Source organism: Haliotis asinina, chromosome 9, assembly GCF_037392515.1.
Source record: "Haliotis asinina isolate JCU_RB_2024 chromosome 9, JCU_Hal_asi_v2, whole genome shotgun sequence".
In the NCBI taxonomy this organism is placed as follows: Eukaryota; Metazoa; Mollusca; class Gastropoda; order Lepetellida; family Haliotidae; genus Haliotis; species Haliotis asinina.
Window position 1 is genome coordinate 42,454,859 of NC_090288.1, and position 16,440 is coordinate 42,471,298.

Sequence of the window (16,440 nt, forward strand, 5' to 3'; positions counted from 1 at the left end):
TTGTCCAGACTTGATTACTTGCAGGTATAATCTGCCTAATGGCAAATTAAAGGAAGACTGTGGCATGTTGTCGGCAAATGTGCCGCCATACAGCTGGAATATTGCTTGGTGCAGTGTTAAAAAACAATCATTAAAAAATTCCCAAATTCTGTCAAATCATTGGACACGGACTGGTCGAGACTTTTTCTAAAGAGTTTGCTCTATTTCACTTTATTAATGTACATCTTACGTTGTTTTTTGTTTCCAGGTATGTGTTCGATCGATCGTTCTATGATGACACTGATCTCGCTGACACCCTAAATCTTCCATCATTCCTCACAGTAGATGTAAGTATAAGGGATGGTTGATGGGGGTGGGTCAGTCCAGCTTTTTAGATACTCTCCATCTGGGAGATGACTGAAGTGATGTCCTGTATTGTGTTACAGTATGTATCTTGATAGTAAGGTTATGATACAAAACATTTCTGTGATCAAATACATATTTGGCCAACTAAAACGGGTTCTGTTGGTTTTAATGAAAAACACAAAAGCAGAAATTATTATTTTTTTATTATGTACGCAGGGGAAAATATTTGGGCTGATATTTTTCATATGAAAATACCACTTTGGCATTGTCATGCTACGTCATGAACAATGCTATGATGTCACTTTTCCTCTGTGACCTTGTATTGTACAGGACGGCAGGTAGCCCACCTATGCTTGATAGTATTTTGGGGGTTATTTTCCTCAATTTGACGACTCTGGTAATAAATAGAACATTATATTTATGCCCACATCACATATGTTTATGACACTTATCCATAAATATTGATATATCCTAACTCTCCCTCCCCAGTATCTTCTATATATGGTCTCTGAGTTATATACTGCGTTTGTGTCAGATTTGTTTAAAGCTTTTTCCAGTGTAATGTTCTCTAATATTTGAAACTATAGTTGTGGTTGAGGAGCCAATAAGTAAATTTATGACGATTTGGCAACATGTACCAATGTTTGTAATGTGAAAATCACAATCAAAACACTATCAAAATATTTTAGAAAAATAATCCCAGAATACAGGGTGTGTACCTTCTTCCATATGTCACTTTAGTTAAATGTTTCACCAGACCCCTGAACTTACCGCAAGCCCCCATATTTGTCAGAGAAGGGAGGTAATACAATGGAACAGAAATACAGACTCTACCTGCACAACCCCCAGCATGAGAAGGGGCAGTATGGCAGTCTATGTAAACTTATCCTCAGTACTTTCCGTTACACTCCACCACTGAGTCTAACAAAACCTTATGGGAGGTTGCGTCAGGTAACCTTTGAGATCGACCAATGAGAACATAGCTTACCAAATCACAAAAGTGGTCATTTGCACATACCTTTTCAACTTTTTATCTCGAAAAGGTTCATGCCCGAACGATTCTGAATGCTATCTAGTGTACGATCCCTTCCGAGTGATGCACACTGCGCACGTTACAACCATGACAACAGTACCTGCAGAGAAAAACCAGAAAGATGCAAGATTGGAATTGTTTGGTTCACACAGGTTGGCTGAAGTGTACGATCCGATACTCATGCTTCAAACAGTTCAAAATTAACATTAAGGTGTTCAGTAAGATAAATACATTGTTCACTGGTCCCTTGGGGACCATGGGTTGAGGTACTCTCAATGTTTGCCCGTCATTCTTAGGGAACATAAACAAATATCAAGGGTACCTGAATCCATGCTCCCCCTCATGACCATTGAACAACTTATAGTGTGCACACAGAAAACAGCAAATCGAATGGTACAAACTCAATGCTTTGCGTGCATCATGTTATGATGTCATATGGTTGTTTGTGATAAAGATTCTGAGCAGAGAATTTGGTGGATACTTTGGCAGGGTTGACACAAGGTCACTGACCAATGAAATGAAATCATACTGACTCACAATCAAAATGTACAGGTTTTTTTTTCCCAGATCATTTTTGAAATATAAGCCGGGAATGGGAAAGGCAGAGGCCATGGGCCATTTTGCACATTAGAATAAAAAATGGCCCATTAATATTTTGAAGTTTGCTATTGATACAACATCCTCGATATCTCCAGGGTATACGTTCCGAAAAGTCTCCACTATACCCTGGATGCATCTACGGCGCAGCCCGATAAATTGCAGCAAGAATGGAAGAACATTCCCATGGCCTTCTTTGCTCGCCTCTGTGACACACTGCCCCATTATCACATTGCCTGTGTCAGGATGAATGGAGAATACACAAGATACTGACAGTGTTTAAAAGGATGATCTCGTTTGGCCTTATCTGTACCACCTGCATTTACTAATATGCAACTTTTTAAAACCATAATCATTGCTTAAAACACATGTCATAAACTGAAAATTTTGCATTTAAACCTTTGTTTTTTGTGACTTATTTCCACATCAAAATCAATAATGCATTTTCATTACGGGACAGCATATATTTTATGGATGTAAGACAAGATTTAATGTTATATGTGTATGTTCTTGTCAGAATTACTGAGCTAACGTACGCCTAAATTGTTTGATAGTAATGTCTTTCCTTTGATTTATTACCCATTAAGTTTTGAGATATATCTATAAAATGATATATACTCAAAAATTAAGTCAATGATAGTACATATTTAAATAATATTATGCCTTGTTTCGTTTCATTTATGACTCATTCAGTTTCACTAATTGCATATACTGATACATACTTTGAAATTACATTAATAATTGTACATGTTCAAGTACTTTAGAAATGTTATATCTTTATTTTTAAAGTAACATAATATGCTTCCAAATAGAACTTTGGTTCCAAGAATTTAAAACTAGGGGATGGGCTTTTTCAAGACAGTACAATCCTTTGGTCGGTGTTCTAAGATGCATACAAAAAGTCACGGAAATTCCAACCAATAAATTTTCTTTTACTTATAAAAGACTTTTCAGAATATCCACTAAACAGTTCCTTTTTTTTTAAACCTGAAGTCAAATATATGTTTTCAAGCATTTTAAGAGACAGATTTGTTTGTGTTTGTTAAGAATTGAAGTCAATCACTGGATTGTTTGGCCAGGATTTGATTATTCCTTCATGCAGTTGAAATAATTGGTAAGTGCAATGTCAACAGGCCACAAACTATTAAGCTTAAATACAAACATAGTCATGAATTTTCTTTAACAACAATTACAGTTTTTATCCATTATATATTCATTCTGCATGATGTTATTTGAATGTGATCAAACTTAATAACCCATGAAGATATGAATTAGAATATTGTCTTTCAGTGACTTATGCTTGTCATAAGAGGGGACTAACGGTATCGGTTGGCCAGGCTTGCTGACTTGGTTGACACATGTTGTTATATCACTGAATCATAGATTGATGTTCATGCTGTTGATCACTGGATTGCATGCCCAGACCTGACTATTTACAGATTGCTGCCATATAGCTGGAATATTGCTGAGTGTGGTGTAAAACAACAATCAACCGATCAAACTTAACAGAAAGACTATATTTAACTTATGAAGCTTTGATATAGTATTGTGATGCAGTAGCAAACACAGTTTGTGACCCTACCTCTGTAATAAACCTACTTTTATGAATTGAAAATGAATAGATTTGGAATAAACACTCTTGGGTACATGAACATAAATAGATAAGTAATAAATCCTTATTTTGATTCTACTGTGGTCTAAATCTAACACAAAGGACAGTTCTGCCATATGTAATATAATCGTCAAGACTTGATGCAAGTATGAACACACCTACAGCTTGATAAGATTATTGTTATCAGGGCCACCACTAATGTATTTACCAGAGGCATGAAATCAGATATTTATTACCCTTCTTCACACCATCAATGTTGGAACAGTGTTCCCCTGTGACAGAGGGTGTGAGTAGTTGAGGCAAGATAAAGGTGATAAACCTCCTGGATTATCATGCATAACTAGCAACTGTGTTACTTAATGTGAGCTGCACACATGCTGGCTAGATAACAGCAGACTTGTCGGTACATGCCCCTCGACTGTGAGATATTTTGCGTATCTACCACTTATTGTGGGTAATATTCCTGTCTGAACTTCTCCTTCAGAGTTATCTGCCTATCATACTTGTTAAAAGTTTTTAGGTGTATTTAGGATAAATTTTAAGGGTTGGAAAATTGGTCAGCCTGTGAACATGCACATTTTATTACAACTGTTAGCGGGTTAATTGGCAGAAATAAGATTAGGTGTGACTGAAAACTGCTTAACAATTATATCAAAGTACATAAAGTGAGATAGCGTCAGGGTAGTGTGTTAACACCATTTTTACTTTTATCATGAAACTGAAATTTTAATGTATTGTCTATTTGTATATCAGTTTAAAGTTTGCTTACTGGTATTTCATGTTTTTCCTTTTATGCACAAAATAATATCCTGAATTTATTATGTCCATTAAATTGTGTCATTTATGGAATTATTCGTGTTTGCACTTATTTGTTTAATTACTGTTGTACAGTTGGATACTTTTGCTGGAGTTGTGGAACAAGCTGCACAAACAGTTTTTCTGCCACATCATGTCAGGTCTAACAAAAAAACATTGTGGTTCATATCAAATAATTTATCTTCTGACCTTAGGGTTGATAGGTAGGATTTTTTTTTTTTTTTTTTTGTGAAGGTAAGTTAAGTAATTTATCAGTGTGTAATTGTTTATTCAATCAAGCTTGCAGACATCTAGTCGACTTTTTCTATCACAATGACTGATGACCAACATTGCCGGGAAAATGGTGTCTCAATAACTGTTTCATTCATACCACTTTGTCTCATCTTTAGCTTGACTTTGTTCCCAGAACAATCTGGAAGACAGCCTGTTTTTCCTGGGATCTACTGGTACAGGGATCAGTTTCCACAACCATGCAGATGCCTGGAATGCTGTCATTTTTGGTCGCAAGCGATGGTTCCTGTACAACATTGACCAGAACCCCCCAGGCGGTGAGTTGTCTGCCCTTATTAAATACCAGGAGGAAAATGTTCTTGGTGAAGCTGCAAATTACTTACCTTATCAAGTAGAAAACTGTCAAATAAATGTTTCATTTTAAGCCTGAAATCAAACTTGATCATCAAACTTCATTCATTTGGCAGCTGAGATTAAAACAATCTGTGGTTCCTAATGTACCAGTAAAGTGATCTTACTGTTATAACAGTTGCATCATCATCGTCATCATCATCGTCATCATCATCATCATCGTCATCATCATCATCGTCATCACCATCATCATCATCATCATGCAGTCTGATAAATTTTGCATTTTTTTATACTACTCAAAAAAAAGAAACGCATTGGTAATATCTTTCCATGTAACTTTTTGAATTTGAATCATTGGTGTCTATGTAATCAGTATATCTATGGTGAACTCTGTCTGCAAACATTTCCGAGTTTGAATCCATTGTCATTGAGGACAACTCGCCAAAACGCACCAACATCTGTTTTCCTCAATAAATGCAATAAACTGTGAATGGAAAGAAATACATGTGTATCCTTTTGCATGCACATTCCATGCATCATTTCCAGTAAAAGTCAGGGGATTTCAATGCTCTTGCGACAGTTGACAATCTTAAATTTGGTATTAAAGTCATGCCTAGACTTACTGACCAACAATGCAATTGGTCATTTGGAGGCTGGAGAGTCCCAGTCTGCAATTGCAAGGCAACTGAATGTGTCACAGAGTACTATAGCAAGACTTTGGCATCGCTACCAGTAGCAAGGGACAACATGTGATCTCCTCACGTCAGTTTGACCCCATGTGGCCACACCCGCTCAGGGCAGGTTTATTTGGTTTCGACATTTGCGGAACAGGTTCACGACAACATCCTCCACAACATCGGTACTGCCAAAACAATTTCTGATCAGACTGTGAGGAGCCACTTTTTGAGGACCTGTTCTTACACATCAACATCGACAACAGTGGAGACAGTGGTGTCGCCAACATCTCCCATGGCCATTGCAAAGGTGGAGAACTGTTATCTTCAGTGATGAGTCACGTTATATGCTGCAGCATACTAATGGAAGAATATTTGTATATCAACATCTTAATGAACGCTTCACTGCAAATTGTATACAGGAAGTGGACAGATTTGGAGGTGGAAGTGTCATGGTTTGAGCTAGCATCTCATACAGTGGCAGGACAGATCTCATTCAGGTCCAGGGCAATTTGACAGCTCAACATTACCGTGATGAAATCATCAGACCTCATATCTTTCTTTTCATGAACCGCCAGAATGTCATTTTTCAGCATGATAATGTTCGGCCGCATACGGCAAGAAAAACCAAGGATTTCCTTGCCTGGAACAACGTTCAGGTTCTTGTTTGGCCCTCACGATCTTAACCATATTGAACATTTGTTGGACAAATTGGATCATCGTGTGCGATAGCGTGACCCTCAGCCACAGACGTTACCTGTTGTGCTTGTGGCCTTGAGGGAAGAGTAGCAACTCATTTCCAGGCACTTCATCCAGAATCTGGTCCAATCTATGGGACGCGATGCCAAGCAACTGCCAAGCAATGGTGCCTACACAAGAGACTGACAGCTCTGCAACCTTGACCTTGGAACACTTGTCATTTGTGGCGTACAGTTTCTTGCAGCATTGGACCGTAATTGTTCATTCAGATTTTCTTCACAACTGCTCTGTATTACTGAGCCTCAAGTGTATAAATTGATAACCATTTTCAACTATGCGTTTCTTTTTGTGAGTAGTTTATATATATTTGTATTATTTGTTTTTGCATTTCATTTGATCGTAAGATTTGGGAGTCTTTGTAGTGTCAGTAAAAACAAAATATGCACAATACTGGCATCAAATAGACAGTGGATCCATGGTTTACATGAAAGTAAAGGACATAAGGGCATCTGATTGAGGAATTTTTTGTATGAAAGTGAACTTCCTGACATTCATCACTGGATGTATCACCTGTATACATATTACAGGTGTGTCTCCAGGATATGGGCAACTGGACTGGTATCACAATCTGTACCCAAACCTGACAACAAAGGAGAAACCAATGGAGTGCATTCAGGAAGAAGGCGAGATACTCTATTTGGTCAGTCTACAGTCTACTGTCTACTGTCTACTTCACACATCTGGAGGGGTGGTTGTGAGCCTAGTGTTGAAAGCATTCACTTGTCATGATGAAAAACCGGGTTTGATTCAGTGTATGGGTACAATGTGTGAGGCCCATTTCTGGTGTCACCATGATATTGGTGCAGTACTGCTAAAAGCAGCATAAATTCCTACTCACTCACAAAATTGAGTTATAATTGGTCTTCAGTATCCCATGTTTTGTGTAAGAGATGACCAACAAGATTAGATGGTCAAGACTGTGTTGCCTCATGTCCAAATTTCATGCTGTTGATTACTGGATTACTGGTCCTGACTCAATTATTTACAGACTGCAGTCTGTTACCTTTGTTACAGGTGACAAAACAGATTACGTGGTCAGACTTGGGTGACTGACTGCATTGTTCATGATATCAATCACTTGTAACTTTACAAGCCGCTATAATGAACCCATGTCACTGTTATTTAACAATATACCTGATATTAATCATTATCTAGACAAAGATGATTATAGGTCTTGTACATTAACACTGGCCTACCCTAAAGTGATAAGATGTTATTATATAGCTCAGATCGAGGCTTACGATATCAGTCACTGGAGTGTCTGTAGTTCTTTCTCATAGTTCCTGAACCATGCTATTTTCCATTCTTCCCAGCCCTTTCTTCACTGATAAAGCCCAAAATGAAGCAAGTCTATATTTCCTCAGGTAGTCTGTGTCACAGTCCTTGAATAGTAGTATTTTGCCTTCCTCTCTGCCCTCACTGCAATATTAAAGCCCTAATTATAAATGAAGCAAGTCTAGATTTCTGAAGTTCTTACAGTCCCTGCATTATTTTCTCTTCTACTCAGCTGTTTCTGAAATGATATAACCCTAAATGAAGCAAGTTTAGATATCCTCAAGTTAGGATTCACCCATCTCCTTGTGGCTCCTTTTCAATTAAAAAGTTGTTTCCATCGTTATATAAAGTGAGACGAAGTGTTAGTCTAGAGCATCAGCCTCAGACCTGATTATTTACAGATTGCCATCATATAACTGTAATATAGTTCAGGGGGGTGTTAAACAAAATATAACATAGTGCTTAGGTCTGTTTTGGAAACTTGACCTTGGCTCATGGTCCTTTGGTGATGAGTAGGGAAATATGGTAATATTCAAACTGGCATTAAACTCAACTGACTCACTCACTTGTCCTCCCCCAGCCTGAAGGAGTGTACCATGGGACCATCAACATTGGAGACACTATAGCCATTGGTATCCAGAAAAAACATGCAGTGACAGATGCTATGAAGTATATATATGAAGGTAAGAGATCACACCTAGAATTGTCCTGCCGCGGTGTCATTTCTAAGGGATTTGAAACAATGCAGGATGAACCGAGAATGATTGGGTCATCTTGTGAAGTACCATCCCAAAAATGACATATGGAAGAGTGGCACATGTTAGTAATACCATAAACTGAATATCTGGAATCAAAAACAGATAAGTGAGAGTTCATGTACGTTTTCAGAAAGTAACCTGAGAGGGAAAGGGGAGACAACTGTGATAGACAGAATGGAGCTTATATTGAAAGTACTGGACATATATCCTGGTAAGTCCCTTGTTCTGCTATGCTTACCACTACAAGAACCTCGGACCACAGACCTGAAACAAAAAGGAAATCTTGATGTGAAACAAGTCACTCACAAATGGTATTAATTCAATGCAAGTTTTAAGTGTCTTGAACAATCGCTTAGACACCAAAATGCTGCTTGGAAATCAGTTTTTGTCATATATCTTAAAGCGAGGCATTGAGTGAATCTTATTTTCATGTTGTGTGCAGAGAGTGCCGAGATTAACCTGCGCCTTGGTACTTTGAATCAAGAGATCAACCAAATGGAGTCAGCTGAGAGTTACCTGGAGAAGGCTGTCCAAATTGACCCGTACTTTGTCATGGCCCTTCTCAGTCTAGCTGAGGTGAAGGCTACGGTAAGCTAAGTTGGGTGGGTAGCCTAGTCATTAGAGTGTCTCATCATGCCGAAGACCCAAGTTTGATTCCTCACGTGGGTGTAAAGCTCACTTCTGGTGTCTCCCACCATGATATTGCTGGCATACTGCTAGAGACGATGCAAAAAACTCACTCACTCATTCACTCACTCACTCACTCACTCACTCACTCACTCACTCACTCACTCACTCACACACTCACACACTCACACACCAGCATGATATAACTGGAATGCAGTTTTATATTGGTTATAATATAGACTCACACTAAAACAGATATTTCCTTGTGACTACTGATGCATTCGAAAGACCCATCACTGACATTTGATTACTGGTAATTAATGATTTAGAAAAAATAATCACAGACTTAGTACCTACAATATGATCACTATATTTATCATGAACTTTGTGAAGTAACTGCATGCTGTGTGCCTTAAATATCTTGCATTTACTACTTACTACTCCTGTAGATTGATGTCATACTTACTACTCCTGTAGATTGATGTCATACTTACTACTCCTGTAGATTGATGTCATACTTACTACTCCTGTAGATTGATGTCATATCCCAATAGTGTTGATTATAGACAATCAGGTGAACAACAGCGTGAACATCGATCTGTGCAGTTGGGAACCGATGGCATGTGTCAACCAGCTCAGCGAGCCTGACCACCCGATCCCGTTAGTCGCCTCTTACAATAAGCAGAGTTGCCTTTCATGACAAGCATGTGTAGCTGAAGGCCTATTCTACCCCGGGACCTTCACAGGTCACCTTTCATGACAAGCATGTGTAGCTGAAGGCCTATTCTACCCCGGGACCTTCACAGGTCACCTTTCATGACAAGCATGTGTAGCTGAAGGCCTATTCTACCCCGGACCTTCACAGGTCACCTTTCATGACAAGCATGTGTAGCTGAAGGCCTATTCTACCCCGGACCTTCACAGGTCACCTTTCATGGCAAGCATGTGTAGCTGAAGGCCTATTCTACCCCGGGACCTTCACAGGTCACCTTTCATGGCAAGCATGTGTAGCTGAAGGCCTATTCTACCCCGGGACCTTCACAGGTCACCTTTCATGGCAAGCATGTGTAGCTGAAGGCCTATTCTACCCCGGACCTTCACAGGTCACCTTTCATGACAAGCATGTGTAGCTGAAGGCCTATTCTACCCCGGACCTTCACAGGTCACCTTTCATGGCAAGCATGTGTAGCTGAAGGCCTATTCTACCCCGGGACCTTCACAGGTCACCTTTCATGGCAAGCATGTGTAGCTGAAGGCCTATTCTACCCCGGACCTTCACAGGTCACCTTTCATGGCAAGCATGTGTAGCTGAAGGCCTATTCTACCCCGGGACCTTCACAGGTCAGCCTGTGAAAGATATGAAGATTAAGCAGATAAAGCTAGCTGCAGCAAACTGTTGGAAGGAGAGAGTTCTGCAAATGTGATTGCTTTCATTTAGCTGAACCGTTCATAATTTTATCTGTGCTTCTTTTTAATCAAGGTGCAATTAGCATTTTTTAACTTAAAAATAGTCAGTTGCCTCTTGAATTTTAGTCAGTGAAAATTACTGTTTTCAGCTATCTTACAGGGCGCCAGATAAGGGCCGTATTGGTATATGTACGGATAAAAAATATGCATGATACGGTCAGAAAAAAATCAGAAAACATAGCAGATGTGCACCTCAGCAGTGGTGTATGGTCTTAGAGTCATTTACAGATGTTTTTATCTTTACAGATGTATTATTGCTTTATTTTTTATTGTCACAAGAGTAGTAATGTTGTCGTGCATATATAAAACGAAACACAAGATTACTTACACACCATTAAATTCCATTCAGTACTCTTAAATTGAAAACATAAGGCATATGTACTCCTCATGCTGAAAAATTATCTGGAGCCCTGTATCTTATGTGAGGACAGTTTTTGATGTGTTAACTCAGTTATTCTTGAACTGAAAGTGTAACATCACACTTGATAATTAAAACATACAGGATTTGAAAACACCCAGAAACACTTACATACAGGTCCTTGAATCAATTAACAAGACAGTGAAGCGTTTGTTAGCTGATTCAAATCATGTTTGTTTGGGAAGTGTGTGAAGAGCTGACTCCTTGTTTCAGCTGGGGAAGAAAGATGAGGCAGAGACCCTCATGAAGAAAGCCCTAAAACTCAACCCAAACGTGTGGGATGGATATGCCAAATATGGGACCTTCCTGCGGGAAAATGAGAGATTCAAAGATGCTGCAGAAGTCTTCAGACAGGTGAGAGGTACCCCGACTACCGTGACAGGTGCGACCTGAATTAAAATCTTCTTGGAGGAGCAGGTGACTTCATCATTCGAGGTCCCAATTCAACTCATGGGCCCATGTGCAAAATACATATACGCATTATGCCCGAAGTGCATGTTAAATCTTCAAATTATGGCCATTAGCACCTTTTTGGCAAACTTTGAATTTCAGTTTTACCGGGCTGCCTGTGCTCAGGATAAAACACAACTGTGAGTTTATGAGACCACCCTCCTCTTAAATCCCTGGAGCTTCGTTTCTTAAGAAACCCAGCATAACTGAGAAAGATTAAATTTTCTAACTTAGATACAGACAGATAATGATCCAATATTTCAGAATACACAAAGAAAATATGTAAATTATCAAGCTAAAACAAATTGGACCTGCTTTACTGTACAGGACCGAAGCTTGTTGGTTTAGTCCATGTTGGGCAGCAATAAAATGTCTTGGCCCCAGAATGGAATACGAACCACTGACATGATGATCACTGTCCCCAACACATGACCAAAGAGGTTAACCCCAACACATGACCAAAGAGGTTAACCCCAACACATGACCAAAGAGGTTAACCCCAACACATGACCAAAGAGGTTAACCCCAACACATGACCAAAGAGGTTAACCCCCACAAAGTTTTGTGTCATTTGAAGGAGGAATGGTCAGGTAGCATGCTGGTTAAGGTGTTTGCTTGTCATAATCATGAAGTCAAATTCCGGTGTCCCTTCCATGGTATTGCAGTAAGTGTCATATAACCCGTCTGACTCCTTTGCTTGTGTTGGTTAACTTTCAACTGATTCCATATAACCCATCTGACTTCCTCACTTGTGCTGATTATCTTTCAACCAACTGCACATAATCCATCTGACTCCCCCTGTCATGCTGATAATCTTTTGACCAACTTTATGTAACACATACGACTCCCTCTCTCATACTGATCATCTTCTGACCAATTCCATATATCCCATCTGACTCTCTCACTTGTGCTGATTATCTTCTGACCAATTCCATATAGCCCGTCAGACTCCCTCACTTGTGCTGATTATCTTCTGACCAATTCCAAATAACCCATCAGACTCCCTCACTTGTGCTGATTATCTTTCAACCAACTGCACATAATCCATCTGACTCCCCCTGTCATGCTGATTATCTTTCGACCAACTTTATGTAACACATACGACTCCCTCTCTCATACTGATCATCTTCTGACCAATTCCATATATCCCATCTGACTCTCTCACTTGTGCTGATTATCTTCTGACCAATTCCATATAGCCCGTCAGACTCCCTCACTTGTGCTGATTATCTTCTGACCAATTCCATATAACCCATCAGACTCCTTCACTTGTGCTGATTATCTTCTGACCAATTCCATATAACCCATCAGACTCCTTCACTTGTGCTGATTATCTTCTGACCAATTCCATATAACCCACCAGACTCCTTCACTTGTGCTGATTATCTTCTGACCAGTTCCAAATAACCCATCAGACTCCCTCACATGTGCTGATTATCTTCTGACCAATTCCATATAACCCATCAGACTCCCTCATTTGTGCTGATTATCTTCCAACCATTTCCATATAACCCATCAGACTCCCTCACTTATGCTGATTATCTTATGACCAATTCCACATAACCCCTCAGACTCCCTCACTTGTGCTGATTATCTTCTGACCAATTCCATATATCCCATCAGACTCCTTCACTTGTGCTGATTATCTTCTGACCAATTCCACATAACCCATCAGGCTCCCTCACTTGTGCTGATTATCTTCTGACCAATTCCATATATCCCATCAGACTCCTCCACTTGTGCTGATTATCTTCTGACCAATTCCACATAACCCATCAAACTCCCTCACTTGTGCTGATTATCTTATGACAGAATCAGACTCCCTCACTTGTGCTGATTATCTTCTGACCAATTCCATATAACCCATCTGACTCCTTCACTTGTGCTGATTGTCTTCTGACCAATTCCATATAACCCATCAGACTCCCTCACTTATGCTGTTTATCTTCCAACTGATGCCAGGGAATCAAGGTGGAACCACACCAGAAGGCCTTCTACTTCCACCTGAAGGAAATGGAGGAGAAACTGGGCAACAAGGAAGCTGCCCGCAAAGTCAACCAGCAACTTCGCCGACTAGAGCAGATGGAAGCGCAGGAACAGTTGCGCGACAGAGCATGAGTGAATCACAGTTAGCGCTGTTGTCAACAGCAGAATGGTTAAGTCATGGCGTGTATGTTTATTTGTAACAGACTAGCTCACCATTCAGTAAAGGATCTTAGTGCTTAGCTCTGTCATGATTCTAAGTCTATGGTAGAGCACAGTAGCTATATTTATGTTATTGCTGAACTTTCTGCGCATGACCCAGGATCAAAGCAATCTTATCACTATGACTGTCATATGTTAGAACATGACAAGTGCGTTTATCTTAGTGCACAGATGGTTTGTGGAATGGTTGCTGTTATTGTCATAAGTTTATCTTAGAACATGACAGCTGCATTAATTTTAGTGCTTACACGCTTTGTGGAATGGATGTTGCTGTGATTATCACAAGTTATTTTAGAACATGACAGCTGCATTAATCTTAGCACTAAGATTATCTATGGAAGGGATGCTGCTGTGATAATCATAAGTATATGTTAGAAAATGACAGCTACATTAATCTTGGGGCTTAAATCGCTTTGTGGAATGGATGCTTCTGTGATTATCATAATTTTATGTTCAAAAATGAAAGCAGATATATTAATTAATCTTAGCGCAATGATCACTTTGTGGAATCGGCGCTACAGGTTATAACTGGTGAAGTGAGCGACATGGACCTAAACAACACGGGACTCTGTTCCTAAGAACCCTAGGGGTTTGAAGTGGAGATTTATTGGGTTTTACTAAGAGTATGAAATAGCGTCTGCCTGGCACTGTAACTTCTAGGGAATTCTTTCTGACAATGAATAATGTTCTTTTCTGCTTCTGCTTTTCTGATTCAGATGGCAGAGACACTAAACGAATCAACAGTGACCACCAAGTTATGATTTTATTAAATTTGCTTTTCCACATGTTCTTTATTTTAACACCATATCTCAATTTCCTATTTTTAATACAGGGCTGGTTACATGTTAACTGGTCCGGCAACATTTTTTAGTTATCAGCCCAGTGGGCTTCATGGCTTTTTTAGGAGTTTCATACACTGCTAAGAGGACTTATTTTCTTTTCACCAGATTCACATACATTTCATGACAGGTTATCAAAATACATTATTGCTCTATCAATATGATCTATCAAAATACATGATTGCTCTATCAAAATACATTATTGCTCTATCAAAATACATTATTGCTCTATGTAGACAAATTACTACTGAGTTTGTGATCAGGATTCTAAAGAATTGAAGTAGGCGTTGGTAGCTGTACATTTTGGTAATTTCTTTAGAATCATGCAGACTTATAGATGAAATGATGTATGTAACTGCTCTGAAAGAAACAACCAAATGCTTAGCTAAGTCACTGACATGTTGTGGTACAGTGAATAATACTGCTCATTGCTCTGTGAATTTTTTTGTGTGTCCATTCTGTATATTTATGGGTACTGGACACACGTTTGCACATCATGTAGAAACCCTGCTCTTTCCACTAGACCACTGCGTACCAATAGTATGAAAGTTTTCACTCTATGTCCATGTCTTCTCTGAGCTTTTGTGAATAATTTTGTGACAGCAACATTTGTGTTCAGGCTTTCAGGCAACGGTGCTTTAGGTTATAGTTTGGTCACAATGGAAAATCTAAGGTATGTACAGCGATAAACATAAAGGGGAGATAACTCCACCTGTAATTAAAGGGAAAGAAAATTAATATATGAGAGATTCTTTGGTGCTTCAAATTATGTTAGCATGTCTGTTCATCAGTCATCAATCTGTTAACACATTACTAACAGAAAACGTGCTCAACAATAATAGATCAATAAATATATATCAATGAGTTAGTTTTTAAGTTGATAACAAATTCATTTACGATATCCCAGGAAACTGCATGAAGCACTTTTAAAATATCAATACTATGTCTTGAAATTTTATCCAGAAAATCTTCCAATTTATTTCTTATCATCAGCTGCAGTTTCGTACAATAGACATAGAATACATTATATTAGGAAACTTTGCAGGATATTTCTCAATACAGGTGGTTTTATTTTCATCCCAAGAAATACACTGAAATACGTTATTGGCATGTGGATACAAAATCTTTACATTTTTCACTTACATTAGACAAATACATTAAATCACTCACCATTCATGATCTAATGATAGTAATATCATATAATATTGTGTACTTGGGGGGAAATTATTTGCCTGACGTTTATAATCATTGATCCGAACCACAAAGTGTTCATAGCACTACGACATTCATGATAAACTGTAGAGTTTCCACAAGTCATGATGTTACATGAACTTTGTCAAAAAAATGATCTATGTATTCTTTGACAGTGAGCAGATTAGGAAAATCCTTTTTCTCACAGAATATGCTCTTTTCCTGACCTGGAGGTACTAACATGTACCTTTAGGAGAATGTTCCTTCCAGTTTTGTTCCTCAATTTTATGTTTGACATCAATATTTTTGTGAATATTCCTTTGTGTTTCCTACAAATATATCGACTTAAAATAGTTTGTGTGTAAGGTATGTATATATTGGTATTAGCGTCTAAATTATATTGTTTAAATCATTCCAAGGTTGTGTATCATTCCTTCAATACAACTCTTCAGTCTCCATAGCAACCCAGGCCAACAGAGGTCGCTGTTGTACATGCTGTATGTAAATGATGTCTTTTAGCGGCATTTAGAAGTTGTCACTTTTGACCAAGATAGTTTAAGGATGGAAATGATTAAACAAGATGAAATATCTTGGTTATGTTGATGTTGATCTGTTAAAGGTGACAGTCTGAGTTTTTTCAGCTTATGTGTGTTCTTTTTTCTCAGTAGTGGCCACTTTTTGGGGAATTAAGGGAATATGTTTCAGTGATTTTTCCAAACTGTGCCATTTCATTTTCATTATAAATTTCATATTTCAAAACTTCCGGTATCATTTGTAGAATTACTCCATATG

At 38.6% G+C, this 16,440-nt stretch overlaps 1 protein-coding gene across 2 annotated transcripts in view; it reads left to right on the forward strand.

Moving 5' to 3' along the window:
• Window positions 1-14,269, forward strand: part of LOC137296754 (uncharacterized) — a 34,848-nt gene extending 20,579 nt beyond the window's left edge. The window contains exons 3-10 of one of the 2 annotated variants that reach the window (XM_067828595.1): window positions 248-326; window positions 4,810-4,951; window positions 6,946-7,058; window positions 8,274-8,376; window positions 8,582-8,662; window positions 8,894-9,039; window positions 11,177-11,317; window positions 13,376-14,269. In XM_067828595.1, coding sequence (XP_067684696.1) covers window positions 248-326; window positions 4,810-4,951; window positions 6,946-7,058; window positions 8,274-8,376; window positions 8,582-8,662; window positions 8,894-9,039; window positions 11,177-11,317; window positions 13,376-13,531 — 961 coding nt within the window. In that variant the 3' untranslated portion in view covers window positions 13,532-14,269. The remainder of the gene's footprint in view (window positions 1-247; window positions 327-4,809; window positions 4,952-6,945; window positions 7,059-8,273; window positions 8,377-8,581; window positions 8,663-8,893; window positions 9,040-11,176; window positions 11,318-13,375) is intronic. The other variant, XM_067828597.1, reaches the window with a different exon arrangement.
• The last annotated feature ends 2,171 nt before the right edge of the window (window positions 14,270-16,440 follow it).